The sequence below is a fragment of the Equus przewalskii genome, chromosome 21 (assembly GCF_037783145.1).
Source record: "Equus przewalskii isolate Varuska chromosome 21, EquPr2, whole genome shotgun sequence".
NCBI classification, from domain to species: domain Eukaryota; kingdom Metazoa; phylum Chordata; class Mammalia; order Perissodactyla; family Equidae; genus Equus; species Equus przewalskii.
Genome location: NC_091851.1, coordinates 18,674,327 through 18,699,881, shown reverse-complemented (window position 1 = coordinate 18,699,881; position 25,555 = coordinate 18,674,327). Strand labels below are relative to the sequence as shown.

Here is a 25,555-nt window from a genome sequence, read left to right as displayed (position 1 = left end):
GTGGGGGGGCACAGGAGGAGGCAGTTATATGCAGAAGGCTGGTGTGCCCAAGAGGGGCTTGATACTAGACATGTTTTGCTGATCGATCATTGTGCACAGAGAAGATACTGGGCCAGCTGCCAGCCCTGCCGGCCTCCACTCCCAGCGGGTTATCCAGGGCAGGGAGGCCCCTCTAGATCCTCGTGGTGAAGGCTCCCTCCCACCCTGCTCCCTTGCCCCCCCTGTTGACCTCCTGTGGGCTCAATGCTCTGGCTCATGGGAACCAGTGTTCACCCTGCTCGGAGACCCTCCCCTGTCACTGAATCCCTGCCTGGGAGCCCAGTGTTCAATCCTCTGACACTGGGGTCTGCGCCCTCGCTGACCCCTGATTTGATGGACAGCCCCCACCTCTGGGAGAAGACTGTGGGGGCTGTCCCCCAATGCCCCCAGCTTTAGGGCTGAAAAGCAGGGCCCTCTTTGATGTGTGCAGCATGCTCCCCGCACCTGCCTTGAACTGCCCTTCCTGTGCCTCAGGGGACTGCCAGGCCTGAAAATCTAGAACCTGCTGAAACCTGAAAAGCCTAGACCCACGGTGTGGAATGTCTGCTCCTGAGCCCAGACACTGACTGCCTTTTGACCTTGTAAAACTGGGGGGAGCAGTCTGAAATTCTGGTGACCTCTCAGATGACCTCCCAGTACACGATGGAGACTTTTGGCTCAAAATACTGGTCCATGTTGGGCCCAGCAGCTGGCTCTTCCAGTTTTAGAACAATCCCACTCCAGACACCCCAGGGTATTGTCTAACCAGCTCTCCTTCTAAGGGTCCAGTGGCCCATAGTCATCACTGTCAGGCTTGGATACATGCCACTGATATTATCTAGCTAAAGACTGAACTACCTGCAATCTCTTGGGACTACCATAAGCGTTGGACATTTTATTCAAAGCTAACAAGCACAGGTCCTAGGTAGGTGTTCTCTCACTCACCATGTACACTTGTCTACTTGGACTTGTATATTCTTTCATGTAATGTTTCACCCATTTAACTGATGGCCACCTTCCTCACTGAGGCCCTCAGAGCATCACAAATAGATCTGGGGAGACTGACAAAGTGAAAATTTGTGCTTATGATTATGGTTGGTTCCCAAAACTAATCATGTGAATTTTAAAACCCAACAAAACCCCTGAGTCCTTTGATCATGCTAGAAGTCTCAAAGGACAGCAGCTATCAGTTAAAGAGACAATTAAGTTGAAACTAGAAAGGTGAACACAGACCCAATCTATCCTGTTGTGGGCCTTTAGTACTTGAAAGATTTTAGAAAAAAAACAAAGTAGTTCTTTATGGGTTATAAGCTAAAGAGGGACAGTTTGCACAGTTTGGACAAAATAAAGTACTCTTACCAATAAATATGTCTCAAAATGACACATAAAGCTCTCCCCATTTGATGGCTCTGGATCCCAGCGAGAAGTGATGGGCACAGGCACACGAGCTATGTACAGAGTGTAAACAGTAAGGCCCTTGGGGGAGGTGATGAGGGCAGGTCCAGGGGTGTGCGCGGAGGGGCTTGGTAGGGAGAGTGGGCCCATGGGTAAATACAACAGCCTGGTAGGACAGTCATCCAATCTGCCACCAAAGCTTGTGGGTGGCGGTGGCAGGTCCACGGGTTCCTCCAGTCGGCAGTAGGGAGAAATTGTGTCCATTGAGAAGCCCTGGCCCCACTGACTTTTCCCCTGGGGAAGCACTGGGGCAGCCAGGCAGGGCCTCTGTGCTCTCTCCTCCCCAAGAGGAGGGGCAGGCGCCTGTCCATACTTGGATTCGTCCATCCAGCGATCAAGGCATGGATGGGGCAGTGTTTCTCAAACAGGGTTTGGGAGCAAATGGCCCTGCGGAGCCCGCAGCCCCTTCCTCGGAAAGGAGCTTGGGACACCTGTGTGCAGGAGCAGCTCATATCTTTCCACCCTTCGGGGGCCCCAGCCCCTCCTCAGTTCCTCAGGGATGCCACAGTGCAGCCGCCCTGATCCATTTCCCAGGCCCTGATCCGCGCGGCGTCTTGAACAAAGCCAGCCTCCCTCTCCATGTCCCCGCCCCCCCCACCTCTTCCCCTCCCCCAGCGCGCTCCCCAGCCTAGCTCAGGGACGGTGGGGGTCCTTAAATATCAGTCTCTCGGAGGTTGCTGTAGTCGGCCAATTCGTAGGCCTGGCAGGTGGCGCCCTCGGCCACGTCGTGGGGGACGCCTAGGGACACGGCTTCCACCTCCGAACGCAGGGCGCACGCGGCCTCTGCGCGCTGCGCGCTCCCGGCGCGGATCTTGTGCGACAGGCTGGAGACCTTGGCTCGCAGCTGGGTGGTGGGTCTCCGGAACGGCCCGAGCAGCCTCCACTCGTGGAAGGCGCAAGGCGGCTTTCGACGGCCGGCGACCGGAGCCTGCGCCTCGGACGTGCCCGGAGAGCCGGGGGCCGAGGGCGCGGTGAGGGCCAGCGGTGCCCCGGGGGGCGCGGCGCCCGGGCCGGGGGCGCAGTCGGGGCCCAGCCCGCCGGTCGAGGCCCGCCAGTGGTGGCCGTAGACGCGCCAGAGGGGGCGGCGGCGCCGGCGACGATGGCACTGGCAGCGCAGGAGGCGGAGGAAGGCGCGCTTGAACTCGCGGCTGGAGCAGGGGTAGATGAGCGGGTTCACGCAGCTGTTGAAGTAGCCGAGCCAGAAGATAACCTTGAAGACGCCCTCGGAGGGCTTCAGGTGCGGGAAGAGGGAGCCTGCGGGGAGCAGAGACTGACACCGGTTAGATGCTCCAGCAGAGGGGGGCGCAGGCAGCCCCTGGGCCCAAAGGGGCGACCCTCCCCACCCTCCAGGGACCCTGGCTGAGCCATCAACTAGGGGCTCTCAAAGTCTCTCTCCCTAAAGGGGTCCCTGATACAATTCGAGGATCCATGAACTTGGCTGAGGAAAAATAATCATCTTCAGTTCCACTCCCATCTACCTGAAATTGAGCATTTCCCTTAATGATGAGTGTAAGTGGCGGACTGGAGTAGGGTTAGATGAGACCATATGAAATCGCCCTTTTAGTAGCTCAAAACTGGTGCCATGTCGGCAGTTTCATATGGTTCAGCCTAATGTGAACAGGTCTTTAGATATTTTCCTGTCACATTCAGTTGTTGCCGATATTCTGAAATATTCTCTATGCTCCTCCCTATTTGGGAATGACAGTCATTAGAACGCACCACTAGATCTTATTTACTGCCTTAGTGTAGGAGCGTATTTATTACCACATCACAAATTTCACGTAAAAATATTTTGACAAGGTTGTCAGTGAAATTGGTTTCATCTGAATCCTTCATGTGCATTTGAAAATGTGACTCTGAGAAGGGCCCCACAGGCTTCTCCAGATGCCTAGACAGTCCCTAGCACCTAAAGCGTTAAGAACCTCTGAATTAAATGTGCCCAAGGCTTGCCCCATGCCTGGCCCTGGGCTGGGCTCACATCAAACATGGCCTTGCGCCCTTGGTAGCAATGTGGATAAAATATCATGGGAACGCAGGTGGGGTGATGGTGGTGCTTAGGATGTGAGTGTCAGATAGGGGGCTTCCAGGGGTCTCACAGGAGCCAGCCAGGATGAGGAGAGGCAGAGGGTGTTAGGAGTGGAAGGGGCAGGTGGGGACAGGTGGGCAAGAAGATCTGGGGCCTGGGAATGACCTGTAGGATTCGCTCAGAAAACTTCATTTGGGACAAATGGTGAAGGGCCTTAAACGCTGGGAAGTTCAACTTTCACTTTGTGGGTAGTTAGGAGCCATGGACGTTTTTAAGCAGGTGAGAGAGCGAGCCTAGAATTAAGCCTCAATAAGCACAATGCCCATGGGCTGTCGAATGCAGGACAGTGGGGCTGTCTCAATGGAAGTGGTCAGGGAAGCTTCTGGGATAGATTTGACGGGGCAGAGTGCCAAGCAGGAGGGGTGGGGGCGCTGGGGTCTGAGCTGTTCCAGGAAGACCCTCCTCCCCACAAACCTCTCCCCTGGCATCCCTCCCACAGACCGAAGGAGTCATGTTTCCAAAAGGCACCTGACAAAATGCAAAGATCCAGGAAGCAGAGCTCACTCTGTCATCCTCACTCATCCTCAGCAGTAGCAGGGGCAAGGGGTAGATGGCAGGGACGTCCCATCCTGGGCAGAAGCTGCAGGTGACAGGCTGAGTGAGCCAGGGGTAGGGTCCTTGACAAATCATGGGACCTGCTCTCTCTTCCCCTTGCCTCAAAAGAACTAAGAGCAAGGTCCCCTACGGAGGGGGCGCCATGCCCCCCTTTCTGACCTGGGGGCCCTTGCTTATCACCAACCTCCCACCATCTAGAGAGTTCCTGGTGCTAAGAGACACTGTGGAGAAAGAGGAGGTCACAGAGCATCGCAGGGAACAGGCCCTTCAAACCCTGGTCATGCAGCCCTGAGCAAGTGTTTTGGCCATCTAAGTCTCAATTTCCTTTCCTTGAAATACGGGCAATAATATTTCCCTGGAAGGGATTTTGTGAAGATTCATAAATTGCAGGGCCCAGCACTTAGTAGGCTCTTAACAAGTACTGGTGTCTATTCACTCCCCCCTCCCTATTTCTGTGGCTTTTGTGAGAGGATGTGGTGTGTCAGGGTGTGTCAAGGAGACAACTCCAAGGGCAGTTGTCCCTGGAATGTGGGGGCCACCAGGGTTGACCTCAGCCTCCAGGAAGGTGGCCCTCGGAGCAGCATCCCTCAGTGGCTGCACAGTAAGACAGAGTGCTGAAAATAACTTTCTGACTCAGGCCACAATTCTTTTATATTTAGCCCAGGATGACAAATCAGTGGACTATGCTTTCAGCAGCGAGCCTGAAGCTGGCCAAAGGGCATTGTTATCAGCGTGGTTTTGATTCAGATGGGTGGGCGCCACGGCATATCGTAGTGTGGCCTGGGCCTTGTTGTAAATATTAATACTCTAATTTATGCTCAACCGACCTGTGCAGAAGCCCGCTGCGAGCTGAGAACTCCTTACATACAAAGGAGCTCGGATTCAAACTCAGCCTTTCAGCCCCAAGCTTTTCCTACTGTGTCCTGATGAGGTTCTGTCTTACTTTGGCTCTCCTGGAAGCAGGCCTGGAGACACGAATTCAAATTCGAGTTGTTAATTTGGGCGGTAAACGAAACACCAGAAGTGGAGTGGGAAAAAGAAACAGGGAAGAGAAGGAAGCCAATAAAAGGTGAGTTATCAAGTTAGTCACCACTGTGGGCAGCTGGGGCGTATCCTACTGGGAGCTCTGGGAGACTGGAGAACAGGAACCTCAGTTATCCCCCCAGTGGGGTGAGGGAGGTGGGCATCCATACACCTGTTCCCAACAGTCATTGGTTGGGCTGCTCCCTCGGGTGTTAATTTTCCTAACATCCTGCCTACTGCCTGGGCGGACGGTGAGGATCCTGGTGGTCAGAGAAAGCCTCTGGGCAAAGAGATGCAGGCAGGTGCTCGGATGGAAGGTGACCCATGTGCAGGGGAGATGGACGGGGAACTGACAGCATCTGCCACAGCCTTGTTTCATCTCCTCTCTGCCCACTGGGTGTGGACATCTTGCCTGGAAAATACAGATGTCTGTGCCTTGGGCTGCAGCTTCCACAGGCAGCAGCTACTTTGTTCCTCTCGCAGATGGCAGTTCTGAGCTCACACCCACCTCTGCCCAGAGCACTGCAGTCTACCCCTGACGCCTCCCCGCACCCTGCCTCCCTCTTCCTGCCGCCCTCAGCACTCTCTCACCAGCCCACAGCCTCTTGCAAGGATCTCTGGGGTCACAGGGGGTTGTGGGCATTTCCCTCCCCTTTGCATGCCACAGATGAGATGGGTAACTGCCCTGAGACCCCTGACAGTGGGCACTTGGCTCACGGGCATTGTTCTGCAATGCTTCCTGCTGTAGGGGCATCAGTGAACAAGTCCCTTCTCAGCCACTCCCAGCTTTTTCCTCCCCCAGCCACGCTGAGTGATGGCTACTCAGGTTGACTAGTTGCCTCCCCTGTCTTGCATTCTCATCCCTCTCCAGCTGCCTGGCACACGCCTTTGCCAGCCCCCCAGTAGCCCAGCTACAGGAAAGCCTCAATGGGCAGGTGGGGGCTCTGAGACAAGGCCACTGTCTCAGTACCTGGCAGCTCGCTTCTCTGCCTCAAGCTGGCTCCCTCTCTCACTCCTCACCATCATTCACAGCCTTTCTTGTGGGGATGAAGCCCAGTGGTGCTAACTCAGCTTGGCAGATGTCAGTGGAAACAGAGGCCGTCGTGGGATGCCCTCCCACCTCTCCACCCAGGCCCCAGCATCACCCTCTCGCTCTCCTTTCTCTTGTGGCTCCTGCTTCTCTCTGTAGTCTTACTTCTCTCATCAAGTGCATCAGCTAAGTGGCCACACTGACTTCTCGCTGCTCTCTGGCCGCAGCAGGCTCCCCATCTTGCCTCTGAACTTTTGCGCATGCTCATCCTAGAGCGCCCTTCCTCTCTCCACCAGGTAGTGCCAGCTCCAGTGGCACCTCCTCCTGGAAGCCTTCCTTATACCACCCCCTCCCGACCCAGCAGTTAGTTGTACTCCGTCCTCCCCTCCAGCACATCTACTCCCTTCTAAGTGTCAAGAACATTGCAGGTAACTGTCTTATCCTTAAGTGGTAAGCTCCCCACATCACGTATGGCACATCGTAGGTGCTTACTACATCCTGACCCCTCTCTTTCTATGATACTCTGCATCCTATCCATCACTAATCCTTATTGGTCCCGGAATCCCCCCACTGTGCACCACCCCCTGTTACCACCCCAGCTCCCAGCTCCCACCATCATCTACCTGCGGTGCCTTCTAAGTGGGCTCCCTGCTCCCTGTGCCCCTGCACCCTGCTCCCCACACAGCAACTGGGGGCATCCTTTTAAAACATAAACCTGAGCCTCTCATTTTTTCACTTAAAACTCATTTTCCATTGCTGACTGCAGCTTCCTGTTCCCTCTCTCTCTCTCATCTGTGCTTTGACCTTCTGCCAGCCCCTTGGATTTCTCCTGTCCTCTCTGCTCAGCTGAAACTCCTACTCGCTCACACCTGAGCTGTTCTCTTCTCAATCCTCCCACGTCCGCGTCCTTCTGGACTTGGGTTGTACTTATCCAGACAGATCCTAACTCTGGAGCCATTTGCCTACTCCCTGGGCTCCCACCTCAGCTGGGTGTCCTGGGTTTCCAGCAATCGCACTGCCTATCCTCAGCCCACTCTCCCCTGCTCTGGCACCGGCTCCCGTGAGCCTTTACTCCTCTCCAAGCCTTGCGGCCGCCCCTTCACCTTCTCCAGAGCAGCTGATCTCGCTTTCTGTTTCACAGAGAAAACAGAAGCCAAAGAAGCTGGGCTTTCGCTCAGACCTTCCCCACCTGCCTTCCTCCTTGGTAAGACCTTTCTTACCACCCGAGGTTAGCGTCCCTGCTTCTGTTCTGGAGCTCTCGATCTGCCAGTCACCGGGGAGCTTGCCTCTGTCACAGCTGTGCCCTCATTCCTCCCACCCTTTCCGTCCACACCTGCGGTCTCCTCTTCGCATCTGCTTTTCGCTCTTCACTCCATTGCTCTGCTCCACCCCACCCAGGCCCCCAACCTGCGGATGCTGCTCTTGTCTCATCTCGCTGTGGCTCCCATGGCGCCGCTCCTGGATTTTCTACTCTGTGTCAGTTTCCTTTGCTGCTTCTCCCTCACGTCCCCATGCTAAATGTAGGAGTGCCCTTTGAGAAGAGTCTTGTAATCTCTTCTCTTTGCTTTCTCCTGGCAGTTTCATCCAGGTGCATGATTTTAAATACTGTCTTAGGCTGATAGGGCCCACAATTCTATCTCCAGCTCAGACTGCTCTCCCAAATTCCAGACTCATAGATCCCACTGCCTCCCAGACATCTCCACGTGGGTGCCGACTCACATCTCACACTTATCCTGCCCTCATGAAAGTAACATTTCACTGGCCGAGACTGGCAATACATAGGATCAACAAGGAAAATGCAAACATATCAGATAATAAAACATGCTAAGAAGAAAAAGTAAAGCAGAGAAGGAAGATGGGAGGTGTGTGTCTGTGTGCATGCGTGCAGGTGCTGGGGGTGGTTGTATAAATTTTGGATAAGGTGGCCAGGGAAGGCCTGCTGAGAATGTGACGTTTGAGTAAAGAGCTGAATGAGGCATGTGGACATCTAGGGGAAAAGCATTCCAGGCTGAGGGAACAGCAAGTACAAAGGCCCTGAGGTGGCCCTGGTACGTGTACAGAACAATGACGAGGCTGGTGTGGATGGAATGGAGTGACCGAGGGCAGAGAGGAAGGTGATGAGGTCGGAACTCACCACTGCCCTCCACCCTGTCTGAGACACCATCATCTCTCCTCTTGAGTAAGTGAGCACCTCCCCACTGTCTCTTGCTTGCACCCTTGCCCTCTGCCATCCATCCTCAACCCAGCAGCTAGAGTGGTTCTTTAAAAATATAAACAATTACATCACTCCTCAGGTTCAAAACCCTCCCAGAGCTGCCCTTCTCCCTCTGGCAAGAGCCTGACCTACACGGCTCACATGTGGCCCCCAAACCCCTCTCACAGCCTCTTCTCCTACACCCCGACTTGGTTCCAGCCATACTGCCCTCCTTGTTGCTTCTTGGACATGCCAGACACACTCCCACCCTGGGCCTTTGCCCTTGCTCTTCCCCAGAATCTTCCCCTAGATAGCCACATGGCTCATGACCTCACCTTGGCAGTGAGGTCTCTCTGACCTCCCATTTACAATTGCAATGTCCCCTGACCCGGCGCTCCCCAGCCCCCTCAACTGGCCCTACTGTCCTCTGTGGCACTTAGCACCTTCTCCCATTCGATCTGAGTTACTCTCCGTTGTGTCCGTCATCTTTCTCCCTGCAGCGGAAGTCCATGGGGCAGGACTTGTGGCTGTTTTGCTTGGTGCTGCCCTCCCATCGTCCAGAAGACCTCATGAGCACACTGAGCATACAGTAGGTGCTCAACTCTTGCTGAGTTTGCTGAATGAGTCCCTCTTCTCTACCCTACATGTCCAACTGGTCACCACATCCAGTGCATTTGACTTTCTCTCTACTGGGTCCCCCCTTCTCCTCCTTCCTGAAGCCTTTGCTTCGTGTGGCATCTCATTTCGTTTACATGGCTCTGACAGCCCCCAGTGGTCCCCTGTCCTCTCCAATCTGCACATAACTGCTGGAGGCTTTTTCTGAAAAACTGGTTTCTCTCCTTTCCCCTCTGAACACTGTGAGTAGCTTCCGTTGGTTCTCAGGAGTAAGCCCACACTGTCTTCTGTTGCATGCAAGGCTTTCTAGGACCCAGCGCTGTCTTCATCCTGTCTCCCTCCAAGTTCGGCCACAGGAAGCTACAGCAGGTCTGCTCATGGGCTGGGCTCCTCTGCCTTTCTGCTCAGCCCTGGCCCTATGGTCCCACAATGCTTTATGCTTCCTCCCACCCACCCCTGCGGCCTCGTGCCAGGCGTCCACCCCCCAAGCCTGGGGTCAGTGGCTTTTCATGCATGCCTGCATTTTAATAAAATTTGTTACTGCTCTATCTACTGTCCTAGGCTCTAGATTCCTTGACGGCAGGGATGGGATCAATTGTTCTTTTCATCCCAGCCTCTAAGACAAGTGCCTGACCCGGAGCAGGGGCCATAAAATATTTGTTGAATGAATGAATAATGGTGTTTGGGTAGATGGCCTCTGAAGTGAGCAGGAAGGAAATGGGAGCTAATGCCTTCCGAGTGATCAGTGCCCCCTGGGTCCAGGCGGGGTCTTGTATGTTGTACTTATTTAATTCTCATGGCACTGGCATCCCACTGTGCAGAAGGATTCTAGTTATCTCTGGAGGGCAGGTGGCAGGGTCAGGATTTGAACTTGAGTTGGTCTAGCCCAAAAGCGCTTGGTCTTCCTGCAACATCACGTAAAGATAGAAATAGAACTTGCCCTGGTCTTCCGGGGGTGCTGGGGGTCAGGAGCCTCAAACACTCGCTGTATTCCTTCCGGCAGCTGCCCCATGGGCAGCGTGCCCATCCCCACCTCTGGCCTTCTGCACAACCTCCCTCCTCTCCCCATACTGGTCTCCCCCTTCTCCAGCCTCAGGCCTGGAACCACCTTCTCTGGGAGTGTTTCTGTGATTAACTCGACTTCCCAGTGGCGGGGCTGGGAGGCGCGTTGGGGGGAGTCTGGGGAGGTAACAGTGGTTTCTGGAGTGTGTGCGCCTTGAGCACCTCTTAATTCTGCCACCACCAGGCTAGGTGGCGTTTGTTGGCCTTCTCTGTGGCCTCCAGGGTGCCCTGTGGGGCCTGTCACGTCAGGGTTGGCTCCTGTGCATGTATGTCCATCCAGAACAGTCAGAAGGGCTGGGCTGCTGCCTGTTTGCTGGAGCCTTGTCTCAGGAGAGAGCGTCAAACAGACCCCATCCCCCTGGGAGGAGCCCTAGAGAGCCGCCTGGCCATTTCCTTCCCCTCCTTCAAGGCTTTACTCAAAAGTCACCTTTAAGGTCTGAAGGCAATGGTGTTGGTGCCCCGTCCAGGTGGCCCCATCGCCCAGTTGCCTACTAATGACTCCTAGTTGCCCTTTCTCTGGAGAAATTCCCTCAGCCAATGGGACCTGCTGCAACTGGGAGAAGACACCTCCCCACCCAGCGGGCAGCTCATAGCTAGTGACAGACTGATATGGGGATGGAAAAGGCCAGGCCCCTCACCTCAAGGTGGCGCGATCCTGTGCTGCTGCTCTGGCTCCAGGGCTCCAGGCAGGACCACATGCTGGGGTTAGCTCTTTCCTACCCCATCCTACTTCCCCTTGGCTCCCTCCCTTTCCCTCAGTCCATCACATGCATAAGAACCCCTGTCTAGGAACCCGGCCCAAGACACTCTTTCTGTGGGCGTGTCTTCATGCTCTTTTGCTTGGTCCCTAATCTCTGATCAGGGATTATCCCTTGGCTGCTGTCTCAACTCTTCTGCCCCCTGCTGGGAAAGGCAGGGCATGAGTGTGCACATCCGTGTCCGTTTCCCCCACTCAACAGGCAGCTTGGAGTGGGGCAGTGGACGCGTCTACCGGCCTAGAAATGGAGAGGCGGTAGGGATGCAGGTGGGGGATGGCCACGGACACAACTCTTGCCTGCTGCTCTCTGCTTCTTGACTTTTGCTCACGTGAGTCTCCATCAAGCTTGCTCCCACCTGCCTTCCCCCATTCCCTATGTTGGGGCACCTCTGTCTGGAGTCTGAGCTAATATCCAGAGGTGCCATTGGTCAGAAGAGGCAGGGCCTCTCTTGTGTCACCAGGTAGGCCCACTCTCTGGAATGTTGGCTGGGCCAGCCTGGCCTACACATTGTTGGGGAAATGGAGGCAGCCTGTGAAGTTGGGGGGGGGGATTTGCAGCCTGGATTATCACAGGCCAGGCCCCTCTCCTAAGGAACAGCAACAGCCAGGCCCAGGAATTGCCACTGAGATGCCAGTTAAGGCTGGAGCTGGCCACTCTGGCCAAGCCTCGCCAAGGAGTGACAGCTCAGAAGCCAAGGGGCGGACTGTGTGATCAACCGCCTCCTTTGGCATCACCAGAAGGGAACTTGTTCTTGGCAGAACATCAGAAGTCACAGCCAGCCTTGCTTATAACTTGCAGCTGACCATGAAATATCAGGCAGGAAATATCCCCCTTCCCACCCGCTCCATCATCAGTGACTTTTCTAACCACAGGCGGCCATTCCCTCTGGCCAGAAAGATTTAGAGGAGTTAAAAATACCACATCCTCCTAGATATTCAGGTCTCTTCCTGCCAGCAGGGCTAGGAGAAAGGGAATTCTCAGCCCCAGACTCCTTTCTTCTCTCACAGTTCTCTCAGCTGCTCACTCAGTGGCTCAGACTCTGGAGCTCAAAAGCTCCCTCTCCTAGAGAGGCTGGGACCTCTGCCCACAGCAGGCCTCTCTGCTATATTCTAAAGGATCAGACAAGCCTCTCTAATAAGGCACAGGTGAGCTGAGACCTGAAGACCCCGTGGGGGAGTGAGCCATGCAGCTCTGAGGAAAGAGAATTCTAGACAGAGGAAAGGGCACATGCAAAGGCCCTGAGGCAGCAGGGAACTCTTGAAAGTTGAAGGACAACCAAGAAGTTAGGATAACTGGAACAGAGAAGGGAAAATGGAGAGGGGTAAGAGACAAGGCCATTTTGAAGCAGAAACAATCATGGAAGGCTGTAAGGAAGAGGTGGCTTGGATAGGGTCCAGGTCTCAGATGGATTATAAAGACATGGAGGGGTAAGTTGAGGGCACTGTGGGGCCTGCTGTGCTAAGCCAAATCTCTTGAATTCCTTGCACTGCCAAATTCCATGGTGAGAGGGAACTGGCGGGTTTTCTGGCTCAAGATGGGCCAGGAACAGATGAGAAGTCCTTCTGTGCCCCCAGGTTTGTCTCAAGTCCCTTGAGCTCTGTGGGGCTGACAGAGAACCACTGGTCTGGCCCTGGACACCCTTCTGCGGCTGTGGGGCTGGGGGGCAGGGGCAGCTCCTAGAGCCACAGAGGCTGCCTGGTGGGGCCCAAGGTAGAGAGATGAGTGACAGACCTGCCTGGGTCCTATACCGGGCCCCACTCATTTCCCTTCAACTCCTCTTCCTCTCCTCCCTTTGCTCTCTTTCAGCCTCCCCTCTTTCTCCCTCTTCTTTCTGCTCTTTGTTGTCACTTCTTAACTCACTTATTCCCTGATCTGTGGCCTTCGAGTGGCCACACCCAAAGTTCTGAGGCTGAAGTCCCTGCCAAATGGCCCTTGTGCTCAGCTGAACTGGACCTGGATCTGAGCTGAGCCTCTGCTCTGGGGCTGCAGTGACAAACGGCTCCTGGGTCTGAGCAGATCAGTGCTGTGCAGACGAGAGAAGGTCCCCAGCAGTGGCTGCCATCCGGGAGTTCCAGCAGGGAGCTGCCTGGGCACCGCCTGCCAGGCACCATGCCGCTCTGAGGGGCCCAGGACCCTGTTTTGCCGGGTCACCACCGCCGAAGCGAGGGCAGGCAAATCCTTCAGCTGTGACAGGGGACCTTTGTGGCAGGCAGTTAGCTCATGGAGCAGGTTGGGGCAGGGCTCAGGCCTCTGGGGGTCTGCCAGGGTCTGTGAGAGGCTCAGCCCACACAGGAAGTGGTTGTGTCCCATGGCAATGCTCAGGACCCCCTCGAGGCCAGGATCTGGGGCAGAAAGAAGCATGGAACCGAGCCTGGGGGATGTGTGCGGGGGCTGAGGCATTTGGTGAGATTGACAGCGTAAAACATGGCTGCCAACTGACCCTTTACCGTGGCCCCAGCCTGACCTCTGACCCAGGGAGGAAGTAACAAGGACTCTGGAGCCAGAACTCTTGGGTTCCAATCCCAACTCTGGTATTTAGGATTAAGATTAATATCAGAATATTTTTTAAAAGAAGTAAATAGCAAGGGGTATTCTTGCAAGAAGGTGAAAAGGAGGAAAGATTACAGTGAGAAGGCAGGGGAGGGGATGAGGGTGAAGGGGCCACAGGGCTGAGGGCGAATCATCTTCGAGAGAAGCTGTGGACACATCTGCACGCCGTGTGTGGGCAGAGGAGAGGGGAGGGCTGAGCAGGAACCCACAGAGTGAGATCCCTTAGGAAGGAAAGGGGGTGGAGAGAGATTCAGAACTGACCAGGGACACCCTGAGGGCTGCCCTGGGGAGGAGGCCTGACTATGGAAGGGTGACTTTTCTTTAGCGAGTGCTCGGCTAGACTCCGGTTTGCACTGGCTCACAAGAGCTGACTGTTAAATTTTCAGGATTTTGCAAGCCTGTTGATGTCTCTTCGGTAGCTCGAAATGGACCATGGTGGGAATACGTACACCGTGGTAATGGGCAGACACACAAATCAGCCCTCATCCCAGAGGCACTTGTTAAACATTCATCAGTACACCACTGTGTACCACACAGAGGAATGGCCTGATTCAGAGTTTGGGGCTCAAAGAACTAGGTGGAGGTGAGGGAGTTAAAGATGGCAAGAGAGCGTGAAGTGATGGATCATGGGACGAGCTGGCCAGGGAAGGGATGCCTAACTGACTGGAGGACAAGGTGAGGGGCAGGGAGGTGAAGGCTTGGTCAAGGTTGGGGCCAATGAGCAGGTGTAATGGAAGCCAATGAACAGATGGACTCAGGCGGTGGAGATTCACTGAGGATTTGAGAGGAAGTAGATCGAGGTAGACACATGGGCAGGGGATGGCCCTGGGAGGAAGAGAGGAGGGGGACATCACTAATCTCTAGGCCAGGGTGTCAGCATGGGAGTTACCCCAATGACCAGGGTAGGGATGACAGTGGGAGAGAAAGCATGTGGCCCCAATACCCAAGTCTTTAATGAATGAGGCGGAGTGATCAACAGTGCATCAAATGTTTAGGACAAACATAGCAGCAGGAGTTGGGCAGAAGATAAGACTCTCCGGGCAGGAGGGATCTGTGCTCAAGGTCAAAAGTCCATCCCCATCAGTGGTATATATTTCTTTCACAAACAAACAAAATTTTTTCCCTAGCTTTATTCAGTGAATCAGTGACCAACTCAGTATCAATGAATAGCCGAGAGCTCAGTTTGTGGTCTTGATAGGATCATTTTCCACTAAAAGAGGACAGGGCTCTTTTGAAAAATGGCTGCTTCCAGGTCCAGGGCCAAAAAAAAGCACAAGCTGAGCCTGGAACATCTCATCAGACTAGAAAGCAGGAAGTGCTCAAGACTCTGGACGGTGCCAAAGGTCTCAGGAACCACTTGAAAGGTCGCCCGCTGGCCAACCCCAAACAGCGATGTCTTTAATGCGTGAAGATTTAAAAATCACTTTATCGTGGTACTAAAAAACCTATTGGTTCTCTTTGCAAAGACTGCTAGAGAACCGACTCTTCTGAGAAAGGGGAGCATTGAGCAGCTCTCCTGCTTCTCCTGTGCAGACCAAGCAGCTATTTCAAGTAACCAAACAGCTGGTGGCGAATTCTTTTCAGAACTCTAGCCAATAAATGCAGAAGGAATGACAGAATTCAGATATCACCACTTTAAGTCCCAGTTATATTATGGGTCCAGGCCATGGACAATGGCTGCTAAAACCAGCAGGGGAGAGGCTGATGAGACACTTTACAATGGAAGATCAGGCCGACCACACCTGAACTCCTGATCAATCTTAACATCACAAAAGAGAAGAATTCTTGCCCAAAACGCTGAAGCTGAATCTGATCAAGCCAGTTTACAGGAAGTGCAGGGAACAGAGGGATACACAAAAGGGCACTATGCAGATGCAAACTCCAGACTGTGGGCTACTCCTTAGGACAAAGGGGAATCTTATCGATTAAAGAAACCCAGGAGGCAAATCAATGACATGCATTGTATATACTATTTTTGGATCCTGATTCAAACAAACTAACTAAAAATTTATGAGGAAACAGGCAACATTTGAACATTAAGTAGATATTCAATGATATTAAACAATTATTTTTACGTGTTATAATGGATTGTGGTTATTTTTAATTTTTTTGCTGAGGAAGATTTGCCCTGAGCTAACATACGCTGAAAACCTTCCTCTTTTTGTATGTGAGCTGCCACCACAGCATGGCCACTGATAGATGAGTGGTGTAGATCCATGCCTGGGAACTGAACCCAGACCGCCGACATGGAACATACCAAACTTAACTAACAGGCCACTGGGGCTGGCCTGGATTGTGGTTATTTTTTCAAAAAAGCTCTTATCTTCTAGAAATACATATTGAAGAATTTACAGATGAACTGATAATGGTATCTGGGATTTTCCTCAAAATAATCCACAGTTAGTGGGAAAGTGGGTGGGGGTTGGGATGAAGCAAGATTAGCCTTGGGTTGATGCTTATTGAAGCTGGGTCACGGGTACCTGGGGATCACCATACTGTTCTGTCTACTTACATACGTGCTTGAAACTTTCCATTAAAAAAAATGAAAAGAAAACCCAAACCCAAAACCAAAACCTAGCTCATTGCTTATTTATAGTAATCACTCAATAAATGTGCATTGTTTTATTTAAAACATTTTTTAGACCACATAAATGGGCTCTTTTAGGTTAGGCCACCCCCAACCCATCACTAGCAAGGACAGTTGGCTTTAAATAGAAGGCCATTATGCTAAGTGAAATAAGCCAGTCTCAGAAAGACTGCGTGATTCCACTTATTTGAGGTGTCTAAAATAGTCAAATTCACAGGATCAAAGAGTGCAATGGTGGTCCCAGGGGCTGGGGGAGGGGGAAATGTGGACTTGCTAATCAACAGGCATGAAGTTTCAGTTAAGCAAGACGAGTAAGTTCTAGAGATCTGCCGTACAACATTGTGCCTACAGTTAACAATGTTGTATTGGATACTTGAAAATTTGTTAAGAGGGTAGATCTTATGTTAAGGGTTCTTAGCACACACACAAGACAGAGGTCTGTGCTTTGCCACCCAGACCCTGGCGGCAGGACGTGAAGCGGCCAGGGCTCCACTGCTTCCTCCCTCTACACACATCTTCTGGGCTACGTGCCAGGTGCCACAAAGACAGAGAGGAGACGTAATGTCAGCCTCTTCTTCAGGCTTCTGGGCCAAGGCACAGCGATGCCATTACTGAGGACCTGCCACAAAGCACCTCGCACTTCTTCCCCCGCATCTTTGGGCCCCTGCACGACCTCAGGGAGCCTGTGCAGATGAGGCCTTCGGCCCTAGGCCAACACTTAGATGCACATGCTGAACTTACTGGTCACACCCACTTGCCCAATGTGCCTTCTCACCTGGACACCACTGCCTCAGCGTGGCTCACGGCCTCCTCCTGCCTCCTCTTGCCTTCTCTCTCTCTCTCTCTTTCTCTCTCACTAATGTGTAAGACACTGACAGTCAAGTTCATAAAGTACGTACACCTCAAGAGTACAGATTGATGACTTTATATGTCATACGCCAATGTAGTCACTGCCGAGATCAAGATATAGGACATTCCAGCCCTGTGGAAGGTTTTTTTGCACTCTCTTCCAGGCCATACCACCCACTACACACATACACAGACACACAGACATACCCACCATCCTGATTTTTTCATCATTGATTATTTTTGCCTGTTTTCGAACTTTACATGCACAGAATCATATGCTATGGATGCTTTTAATTTCAGATTTGGCTTATTTTGCCCAGCATAATGTCCATGAAATTCATCCACGTTGTGGGCATCAAGTTTGTTATTTTTCCTAGCTGTATAGTATTCCAGTCGATGAATACACTATGATTTATTTATCCATTTTCCTATCGATGGATAAAAGTCTTGCCTCATCTTGTGACCCCTCCTCTCACAGACTCTCCGTTCCAGGTCTCCCAAACCACAGGGCACCCACAAACACCTCCACTCTTCCATGGCTACATATGTACAGTTTCCTCTACCCCCACACTTTACAGTAAGTGTAGGAATACTGATGATTACAGTGCATTGTGATAAAGGTATGTGCACAGTGTGTGGGGAGCAGGGAGGCAGCAATGTCACAGAGCAATGTCACTAGGCTAAAAGTATGAGAAGGAGGCCCAGGTATGGCTCACAGATGGCTGGAGGTGGGGGCCTGGGATGCTGGCTGGACTGTCCTGGGACTTCCGATATCAGAACCTCTGGACAGCTTGCCCACCTTGAGGTGTACTTGGGAGGGGCCTGTGGTCTCTGAGCCTCTGTCGTTGCTTTGTGTTACTGACACATTTGGAGGCCGACTTGGAGGCCACAGAGGCTTGGTGACTGCCCAACAAAAGAGAACCAGGAGTGCAGGCCAGGAGTCAGGGGTCTGCCTGTAGTCGTTAGGAATGACAGGGGTGGGGCTGTCTTTGTGTGTGTGTATGTGTGTGTAGGTCTCAGTGGACAGGTTGATCTCTGGGCACGGCTCGGGGGGGCACTTGCCAGGTCTGCCAAAGCCAGACGCAGTGAGGTGCTGCTGCCATGAGAACATCAACGAGAGAAGTGGCCTTGGAGGCGCCTGGGAGAGGAAGGGAGCTCTCCTGCAGATGCGCGCTGCCTGGGGCAGGGTTTCTCCAGTCCTTCTCTCCCCCTCTTGCCCACAGGGAGGGAGACTGGCATTTCTACACCAAATGGCCAGCCAAGACCTCTGGGGGTGAGGGGACTCTTGTACTAAGTGTCGGGGGGCAGAGTTTTAATCAGGCGATTTCCAGCTGGGTCCACCCTGTGCAGTGTCCCCTTGCTCAGGGGTTCTCCACAAAAGGCTTCAGGCAGCAGGCCCTAACTACGGCCCCTCCCATACGCACTCTGCAAGTTTGGACTCCTCTAGACATGGGGCTAAAGGACCCCTGTAGGGAGGGACCTTTACATAATGTCTTGTGATTTTCCAAGGCACCCGGAACGGTGCCAGCTTGTGGGGGTGAGAACACGGGGTACGGCACGTATCTGTCATGGGCAGGGCTGCCAAGAGCCCCTCCTCCAAAGGCACCAAGGATTGGTGACCATATACTCTATCATCCAGACTGGAACACCTCTGAGAGTAAAGGAAGCACTCCTAGCAACCACGCTGGTCAACAGGCATAAACTGGGCCCGTCCTGGGCAAACCAGGATGCGCGGTCACTCTGCACGGAGCAGGCGGCTCAGCGGGGCATCAGCACAGAAAAACGTCAGGCAGGTGGGCGCCTTCTCACGGGGGCAAATGGCACTTCCTGTGTCCACATGTGACTCCCCGGGTGCCCTGGAGGAGTCGGCGCTGACCTCCCTGGCCTTGCTACCAGGAATCGCTGGGTCGGACACGTGACATCTTGGGTTCATTGAGCTGGCCCTCTGCCTGCCTGCCACAGGCCCTGCAGTTGCTCCTCAAGGAGAAAGGGGGCAGCCGGAGGTGTGCGGATGATCCACAGCCCCTCTCTGGGCCCCTAAAGGTTTTAAGTGGGTGGCATCCGTGTCCTAGTCTCTCCTGGCCAGCGACCTGGGCCCCCAGAGGTCTCACGGTTCAGGACACCCCATCTATGTCTCTCTCTGCTGCCACTCTGGCCTGACCCACAGCATTTCAAGTTTATAGAAGGCAGTCCCCAGCCCCCTGTGCCAAAGTCCCTCTGGGGTCCTGGGCCCCCTTCCTAAGGCTCTAGATGCCCTCTGGGCTGTTGGAGTTGCTCACTGGCTGTGTCCCTGCAGCGTCTGAGGCTGCTTCTTCCACCCGGCTTTGTGTACAGAGGTGTGGGTGAGGGGCAGCCGGGTCTGCTCCACAACCTGCAAGTTGTGGCCCTACTGGGTGCCTTCATTTCCATGGCCTATGGCCCTTGCTGGCACACACAGCTCTTTCTCAATCCCTCCACCGTTGATGCTCCTCACAGCTGGCGTGGGGACCAGGGCTGGGAGGAGGGAGGTGCCACTCCTCTTGCTTGCCCACTTCTCTGCCTCCTCTGCTTCTTTCAAAGTGGGTGGTCCCAAGGCTCCATCCCCAGCCCCTCTCTTCTCTTTGTTCCTCCATCTTCTTTCTGAGAGACTGAACCCCACGCTCCTGCTTCTGCAACAGCGCCATCCTTGGCCCTCTTATCTAAGGTCCAATGGCCTCCACCCCCCACCACATACAGGCACCTCCTACCATGATATGCCGGCCCCTTGGATTCCACATTCACCCAAAAAGTTGCCGCTTAGAATGTTCCTTGTTCCTTCAAAGGAACCTCCCTCCTCCTAGGCCTGGGCCAAGGGCTGTGAGGTGTCAGGATCTCTTGGCTCTCTTCCATTCTGCACAGCCCTCAGGCCCCTCCTGCCCCCATTGCAGGCTCTGCCCTCCTGTTCTCTTTGCTGTCCTGGCCTCCACACCACATCACGTCAGATCAGAATATTGTTTCCCTGCTTGGCCTCTGTCCTGCTTACTCATTATTGCCAGATTTCACTCAATTCAGCTCCACCAGTGGCCTTGGGCTCTGTTCCGGGGCTTGATGAGGTGCCCTGGGAGGCTGGGCACAGCACAGACTGCCAGGAAGGAGGAGGCAAGGGCACCCCCTGGTCCCCAGGCCAGGTATGAGGAGGAGCAGCAGAGATGCAGGGATTGAGAAAGAGCAGTGTGTGCCAGCAAGGGGCAAAGGCCATGGGAAGTTAGGGATGACTTCCTGGAAGAGGAGGGCATGTGCTCTGGACCTCAGTACAACAGCAGCCTTTCGCAGTCTCGACTGTAACAGTGAAAAATTAGAAAAATCGAACGTCCAGCAGGAGACCGCATCAATGCTCCCCATGAGCCTCTCAAATAGAACATGATACTGTTGCTAGAATGAACCGGCATGGGGCAATCTCAACCCAAAACGCTGGAGGCAAAAGGCAAATTGAAGACTGATATGCACAGCATGGTGCCACTTATATCAATCCTAAAGACACATAAAACAGTACTATATATTATTATGGATACAGATGTTTGTGGTAAGAGTATAAACATATGAATGGGAGTGACAAACACCAGATTCTCCTCCGGGGAGGGAGGGAGAAAAGGAGGAAGGACAGGAGGAGGCAGCTTAGTTTCGGCTGTGTTCTACTGAAAAGAGGAAGGGACCTGAGGCGAATGTGGCAAAATGTTAACATCTGTTTAACATGGGGAATTAGGGTCCATGGCACTTGTTATATTATTTTCTCCTTATCTGTGCATTATTCTGTAACTAGAAATCTTAAAAGAAGTTGAAAGACCACACAGGGAGGTGGCATTCTACACAGAGGTTGATCATTCCCCACAGGGGACCAGGGTGAACCAGGGGGCGGGGGAGGGGGGTGGCCATGAGGGCACCTGGGACTGGGCACAGCTGGGCCAGGCCACGGCAGGGGATGGTTGGTGGGGAAAGGAGCCTGGGTGGTGGGCTTGGGGATTCTAAATCCTGGGTGGGTGGGCTTCTAAAGGGGGGCACGCTGACTTCCTCCTGCCAGCCTATTGGCTGTCCCCTACCCCCTCCATCTCTCCGCTGGCCCCCGCAGCAGCCTCCAGCTGAACGATTTTCAAGCCCGTGATCTATTCATTCCTTACCTCCTATTGAGCATCTACTATATAAGCAAGAGCTCACACGGCACTCACCACGGGCCACAGTTATAGTCACATATAATGCCTCCCTGCAGTCTCATGACAGCCCTACGGGTGGGCATGATTATCATCACCGCCATCCCCATTTTATAGATGAGGAAACAGAGGCACAGGGAGGGTCAGGAATTTGCTGGCAGTTACACAGCTAGTAAGGGGTGGAGGTGGGATTCGAACCTAGGCTATCTGGTGCCAGAGCCTGGGGTCCTCCTGCTGTGTTCTATTGCTCCTCATATGCCAGGCACTGTGGATTCTGGGACAACACAGCCTTGCCCTAGCAGAGCTTCCTGGCTGGTGGGGGAAATCAGACACCAAACCAAGTGACACCCACATTTGATAAGGACACCACATTACAGATAAGGAGCCAGTAAAGGAAGAGAGCCTGTCCCCCGGGGGAGAAAAAGCAGGGAAAGACACACTGAGACTGAGGCAGAAGGGAAGGCCTCTCTGGAGAGGGGACGTTTAAACCGAGACCTAAAGGATGGGGAGTTAGCTAGTGGGGGATGGGGGGGGGGAGCTGGCCAGAGAGAGGGGAGAGCGAGGGCAAGGGCCTGAGCTTGGGGTGGACAAGGGACCAGAAGAGGCTCAGAAGGGCCCGAGCAGTGAGCAACGGGGAGGGCAGCAAGGCCATGAGGCCAGAGGGGAGGAGGCCTCCTTACAGGTCACTCAGGGCCTTACAGGTCACTTAGGGCCCTCCTTACAGGAAGGGGACCACATGTCAGGTTTGCCCCACTGTCCTGGTTTGTGCCTGTGGTCCCAGCATAAATATTCATGGTGTCTCATTTTGGTTTAGACCATAACAAATTTGAAGGTGACCCTCTCACAGGCCATGGAGGAGAGTCTGGATTTTGCTCCCAGGGCAGGGGGAAAGCATTGAGGGGTTTTCGCAGAGAGTGACACTCGAATTTATAATGTATAAAGGTCACTCTGGCTGCCGCGTGGAGAGGGCCTGCAGGGGCGCAGGAGGGAGGCTATTGTCTCTTTTCTGACTCAGCCGCAGAGTGTAGAAGCAGCGAGGCCTGGGAAAGGCAGGGGAGGACCCAGCTTGGCCCTGCTAAGGTTGCAGCCGTGGGTGAAGTGACTCAGGGCAAATGCGTCCCTAGAGATGCTGTCCCCCTTCACCTCCCTGTGCTGACCCAGCCCCAAGGCATCCAGGAGGGGCCTCAAGGGGTGGGAGGAAGCCCCTGAGAACAGCTGCCCCCCTCCCAGCACTGCGGGGATGCTTGTAAAAGAAATAGAAGAGTTCACCAGAAGAGCTAGAGGACTCGGTAAATTTAAGAAACGACGAGGAACAGTATTAACTGTCCATTTGATAATTTGCCCCTATCCCTTTCCTTCTTGTCGCCACAGAGTCCCCCACCTCCAAGAGGAGATTTCAGAACTGAGAGCCCAGGGCATTTACAGATACCGACTGGGGAGGGTCTCCGAGTTGGGGTGGCTTCCAAACTGAATGAGTGCTGGGAGAAAGCTGGCCGGGCCCCTGATGTCTGCCGATGTGCATGTTCACAGGCCGGGGCTTGCAGGCCAAGAACGAATGGAGGCCCACCCACTCTCTGCACCGACCTCTGGGGGTTGGCGTTTATATCTAGGGGCTCAGGACGGGGTACTATGTAGACAGCACATACACTGCTGACCACATACCATGGGCACACAGATTTCCAGACATTTTATATTTAGAAGGGTCAGGAGCCTAAAACAAGCCTGGGGCTCGTAATGGCAATGAAAAGGAGGAAGGACAGAAAAGTTAGAAGCCTGTAAAACAAATCCCGCAAGCATGGAGAACCCCTGGTCTGTCCCGCGCGAAGTGGCGCACGCACACCTGCCTAAGAGGCCAGGGAGGTCACTAAGTCAACCTTCTATGTTCAGGTGGAGAGTCACCCTCCACCTGGGAGGGCCATCCAAGCCCGCGTGCCAGGAAGGCACAGCCACAAGGTCAGGAAGGAAGGGACGGGGCTGGTGGGAGAGGGGTCACTCACCGAGGGGCAGGACGAAGAAGAAGGGGAACCAGCAGAGCACGAAGACACCCACGACGATGGCCAGCGTCTTGGCCGCCTTCTTCTCGCGCGAGAACTTGAGCAGGCGCACGGACAGTGAGCTGCGGAAGGTGTGGCCCTTGGCGCTGCGCATCCCGTGTGCCCCGTCTGCGCCCAGGCTGGCTCCGCGACAGTGGATGCGCAGCACCACCTCGGAGGCCTTGCCCCGCTCGCGCTTGACGCCCGCCTCGAGGCTGCGCGTGGTGCTTCGCGCCACGACGTACACGCGGCAGTACATGACCACGATGACGGCCATGGGCAGGTAGAAAGAGCACACGGAGGAGAAGACGGCATAGCCCGCCTCCTCTGTGATGCCGCAGAAGCGTTCGTCAGGGGGCACCGGCTCCTTCCAGCCCAGCAGCGGCCCGACGGACACCACGAGGGCTACGGCCCAGAGCAGCGCCAGGATGGCGGCCGCCTTGCGCTCCGTCATGATGGCAGGGTACTTTAGCGAGTGGCGCACGCCCACGTACCGGTCCACCGAGATGGTGCAGAGGCTGAGGATGGAGGCCGTGCAGCACAGCACGTCCACGGCGGCCCACACGTCACAGAAGGCCCGGCCGAAGGCCCAGAAGCCTAGAACCTCCATGGTGGCCGAGAACGGCAGCACCGTGGCGCTCAGCAGCAGGTCGGCTACGGCCAGGTTCACAATGAAATAGTTGGTGACCGTCTGCAGGTGGCGGTTGCAGGCCACCGAGAGGATGACAAGCAAGTTGCCCGCCACGGCCGTTAGGATGAAGGCGGCCAGGAAGACGCCCACGCCCACGCCCTGCGCGCTCACCACCAGCCCCTCGACGGCCGCCGTGCCATTCACTTCGCCGCCAGTGCCCGCGCCCCCCGGCTCCCCGGCGGAGCTCCGGTTCTCCTCGCCGCTGCCCGCGCCCACCACGCCGCCGCCGCCGCCCGCGGCCCCCGGCACGCCGCCCACCGCAGGGCCCTCCGAGGCGGCCGGGCCGCCCGGGCCGCCCCCGCCGCCGCCCGCGCTGGAGCCCCCGGCGCTGCAGTCCGGGCGGGGTCCCTCGAAACTGACGCTTAGGAGGTCTCGGAAAGTCATCTCAAAGCGCGGCCGTCGGGGGCCGGGCCCGGGCGCTGGACGAGCCACTGGCAGGGAGAGGGGCACTGGGCATAGCCGCGGAGCTCCGGGGACAGCCCTGCGCGCTGGTCCCGTCGGGGTCCTGCTCAAGTTCCTATGACGCGGAGCGCGGCTGCCCGCGAGCCGAGCGCGGCTGGCCGGGGCGGCTGCAGGGGCTCCCGGAGGCCGGCCGTGGAGTCGGCCCGAAGAGCTGGGGCCGGCGACGCGCGCCGCTCTCTGAGTGTGCCCGGGCGAGCGGGCAAAGCGGCGGCTCGGGACCGGGCGGTGCAGGCAGCGGCCACTGCGGCGCTCTCAACTGGGCGCGGGGGGCGGGACGGAGGAGGGGCAGCGCCGGGAAGGAGGAGGGGGCGGCCAGCGCCGAGGGAGGGGGCGCCACCCTGGCTGGGAGAAGGGGCTCTGCGCGCCGGCAAGCGGGCGTTCCGAGGTATGGAGGGGCCGCGGCACTGGAGCGCACTCCGGTCCCACGGCAGCCACCCTTGCCTCGCCGCGGGTGCCTACGGCCGCCCTCTCCCTTCGCGGTCCGCTCCGCGCTCCTTCCCGCTCCCCTCCCGGGCCCCCTCTCCCTTTTCCTTCAGCTGCGTCCCCCTTCCTCCCGCCCTTTCCCCAGCCTCTGGGTCACTCGCTGGTGCCCTTGGGTGCGCGGAGCGTAGAAGGCGCGATCTCCGGGTCCCCGGGCTCCTGGCTCTGGCCAGCAGAGAGCAGCAAGCGCCTGGGATCTGCGGACTGCGGACTGGACCGCGCAGTGCCGCGGCGGGTCGGCTCCTGGGACTGCCTGGATGGATCTGCAGCAACTTCTTCCTTCTCTCAGGCCACTGGCCAGAGGAGGGTCTCAAACACCTCTGTTCCATGCGGTGGCGTGGAGAGAGCCCTGGAAGGGGTCAGATGCCTGAGCTGGCCTGTGATGGGCGAAGGGACAAGACAGGATGTGGTTACAGCCTTGGGACCCTCCCCACGACACATAGGTTTGCATACACCGACTTCTGCACTGTTACTGCATATTCTCCATATCAGATGTCGGAATAAAACTTCCCTACCGCACTAAATAAGTGGCCTTGTTCTGGGGAGGGAGGTTTTTTTAAGTGCTGGAGGGTGGGAAAGGCCCTTTGGCTGGGATAGTTAAGGCCGGGGGCAGACAGTGTGGCTCCAAGGCTAGACTCCACCCGGTATTAGCTGATTGACTTCTTTGTGCCTCAGTTCCTCCTCATAAAACGAGGCTAAGAGTAGTGTCTACCTAGTGGCATGAAGGCTAGATGAGTTACATGTGTTGAGGCCCCAGAGCAGTGTCTGCTTTTGTTAGCTGACTGGGGCTTGGCAGGGCAGGATTTGAACCAGGAGGAAAGAGAGCAGACCAGGTGTGAAACTGGGGACACAGGTGGATGGGAGGGTTTGAGGAGCCTCTTGCAGACCAGCAGGCCTGGGTAGGGAGAGAGAAAAAGAGCATTCATTTGGCCAACATGGAAATA

General features: G+C 55.2%; 1 protein-coding gene across 1 annotated transcript; it reads right to left on the bottom strand.

Moving 5' to 3' along the window:
- Window positions 1-886: 886 nt before the first annotated feature.
- Window positions 887-24,053, bottom strand: ADRA1D (adrenoceptor alpha 1D). Its single transcript, XM_070588872.1, has 2 exons — window positions 22,943-24,053; window positions 887-2,727 (listed from the first exon to the last, which is right to left on the bottom strand). Exons 1-2 carry the CDS (start codon window positions 24,051-24,053, stop codon window positions 2,126-2,128), a joined length of 1,713 nt encoding a protein of 570 aa, XP_070444973.1. The 3' UTR covers window positions 887-2,125.
- Between the last annotated feature and the right edge of the window lie 1,502 nt (window positions 24,054-25,555).

Coding starts and splice junctions, on each gene's coding strand:
- ADRA1D (XM_070588872.1), bottom strand. CDS start 24,053: ATGACTTTCCGAGACCTCCTAAGCGTCAGTTTCGAGGGACCCCGCCCG. Junction 2,728..22,942: donor CTTCTTCGTCCTGCCCCTCG/GTGAGTGACCCC, acceptor TGCTCCCCGCAG/GCTCCCTCTTCCCGCACCTG.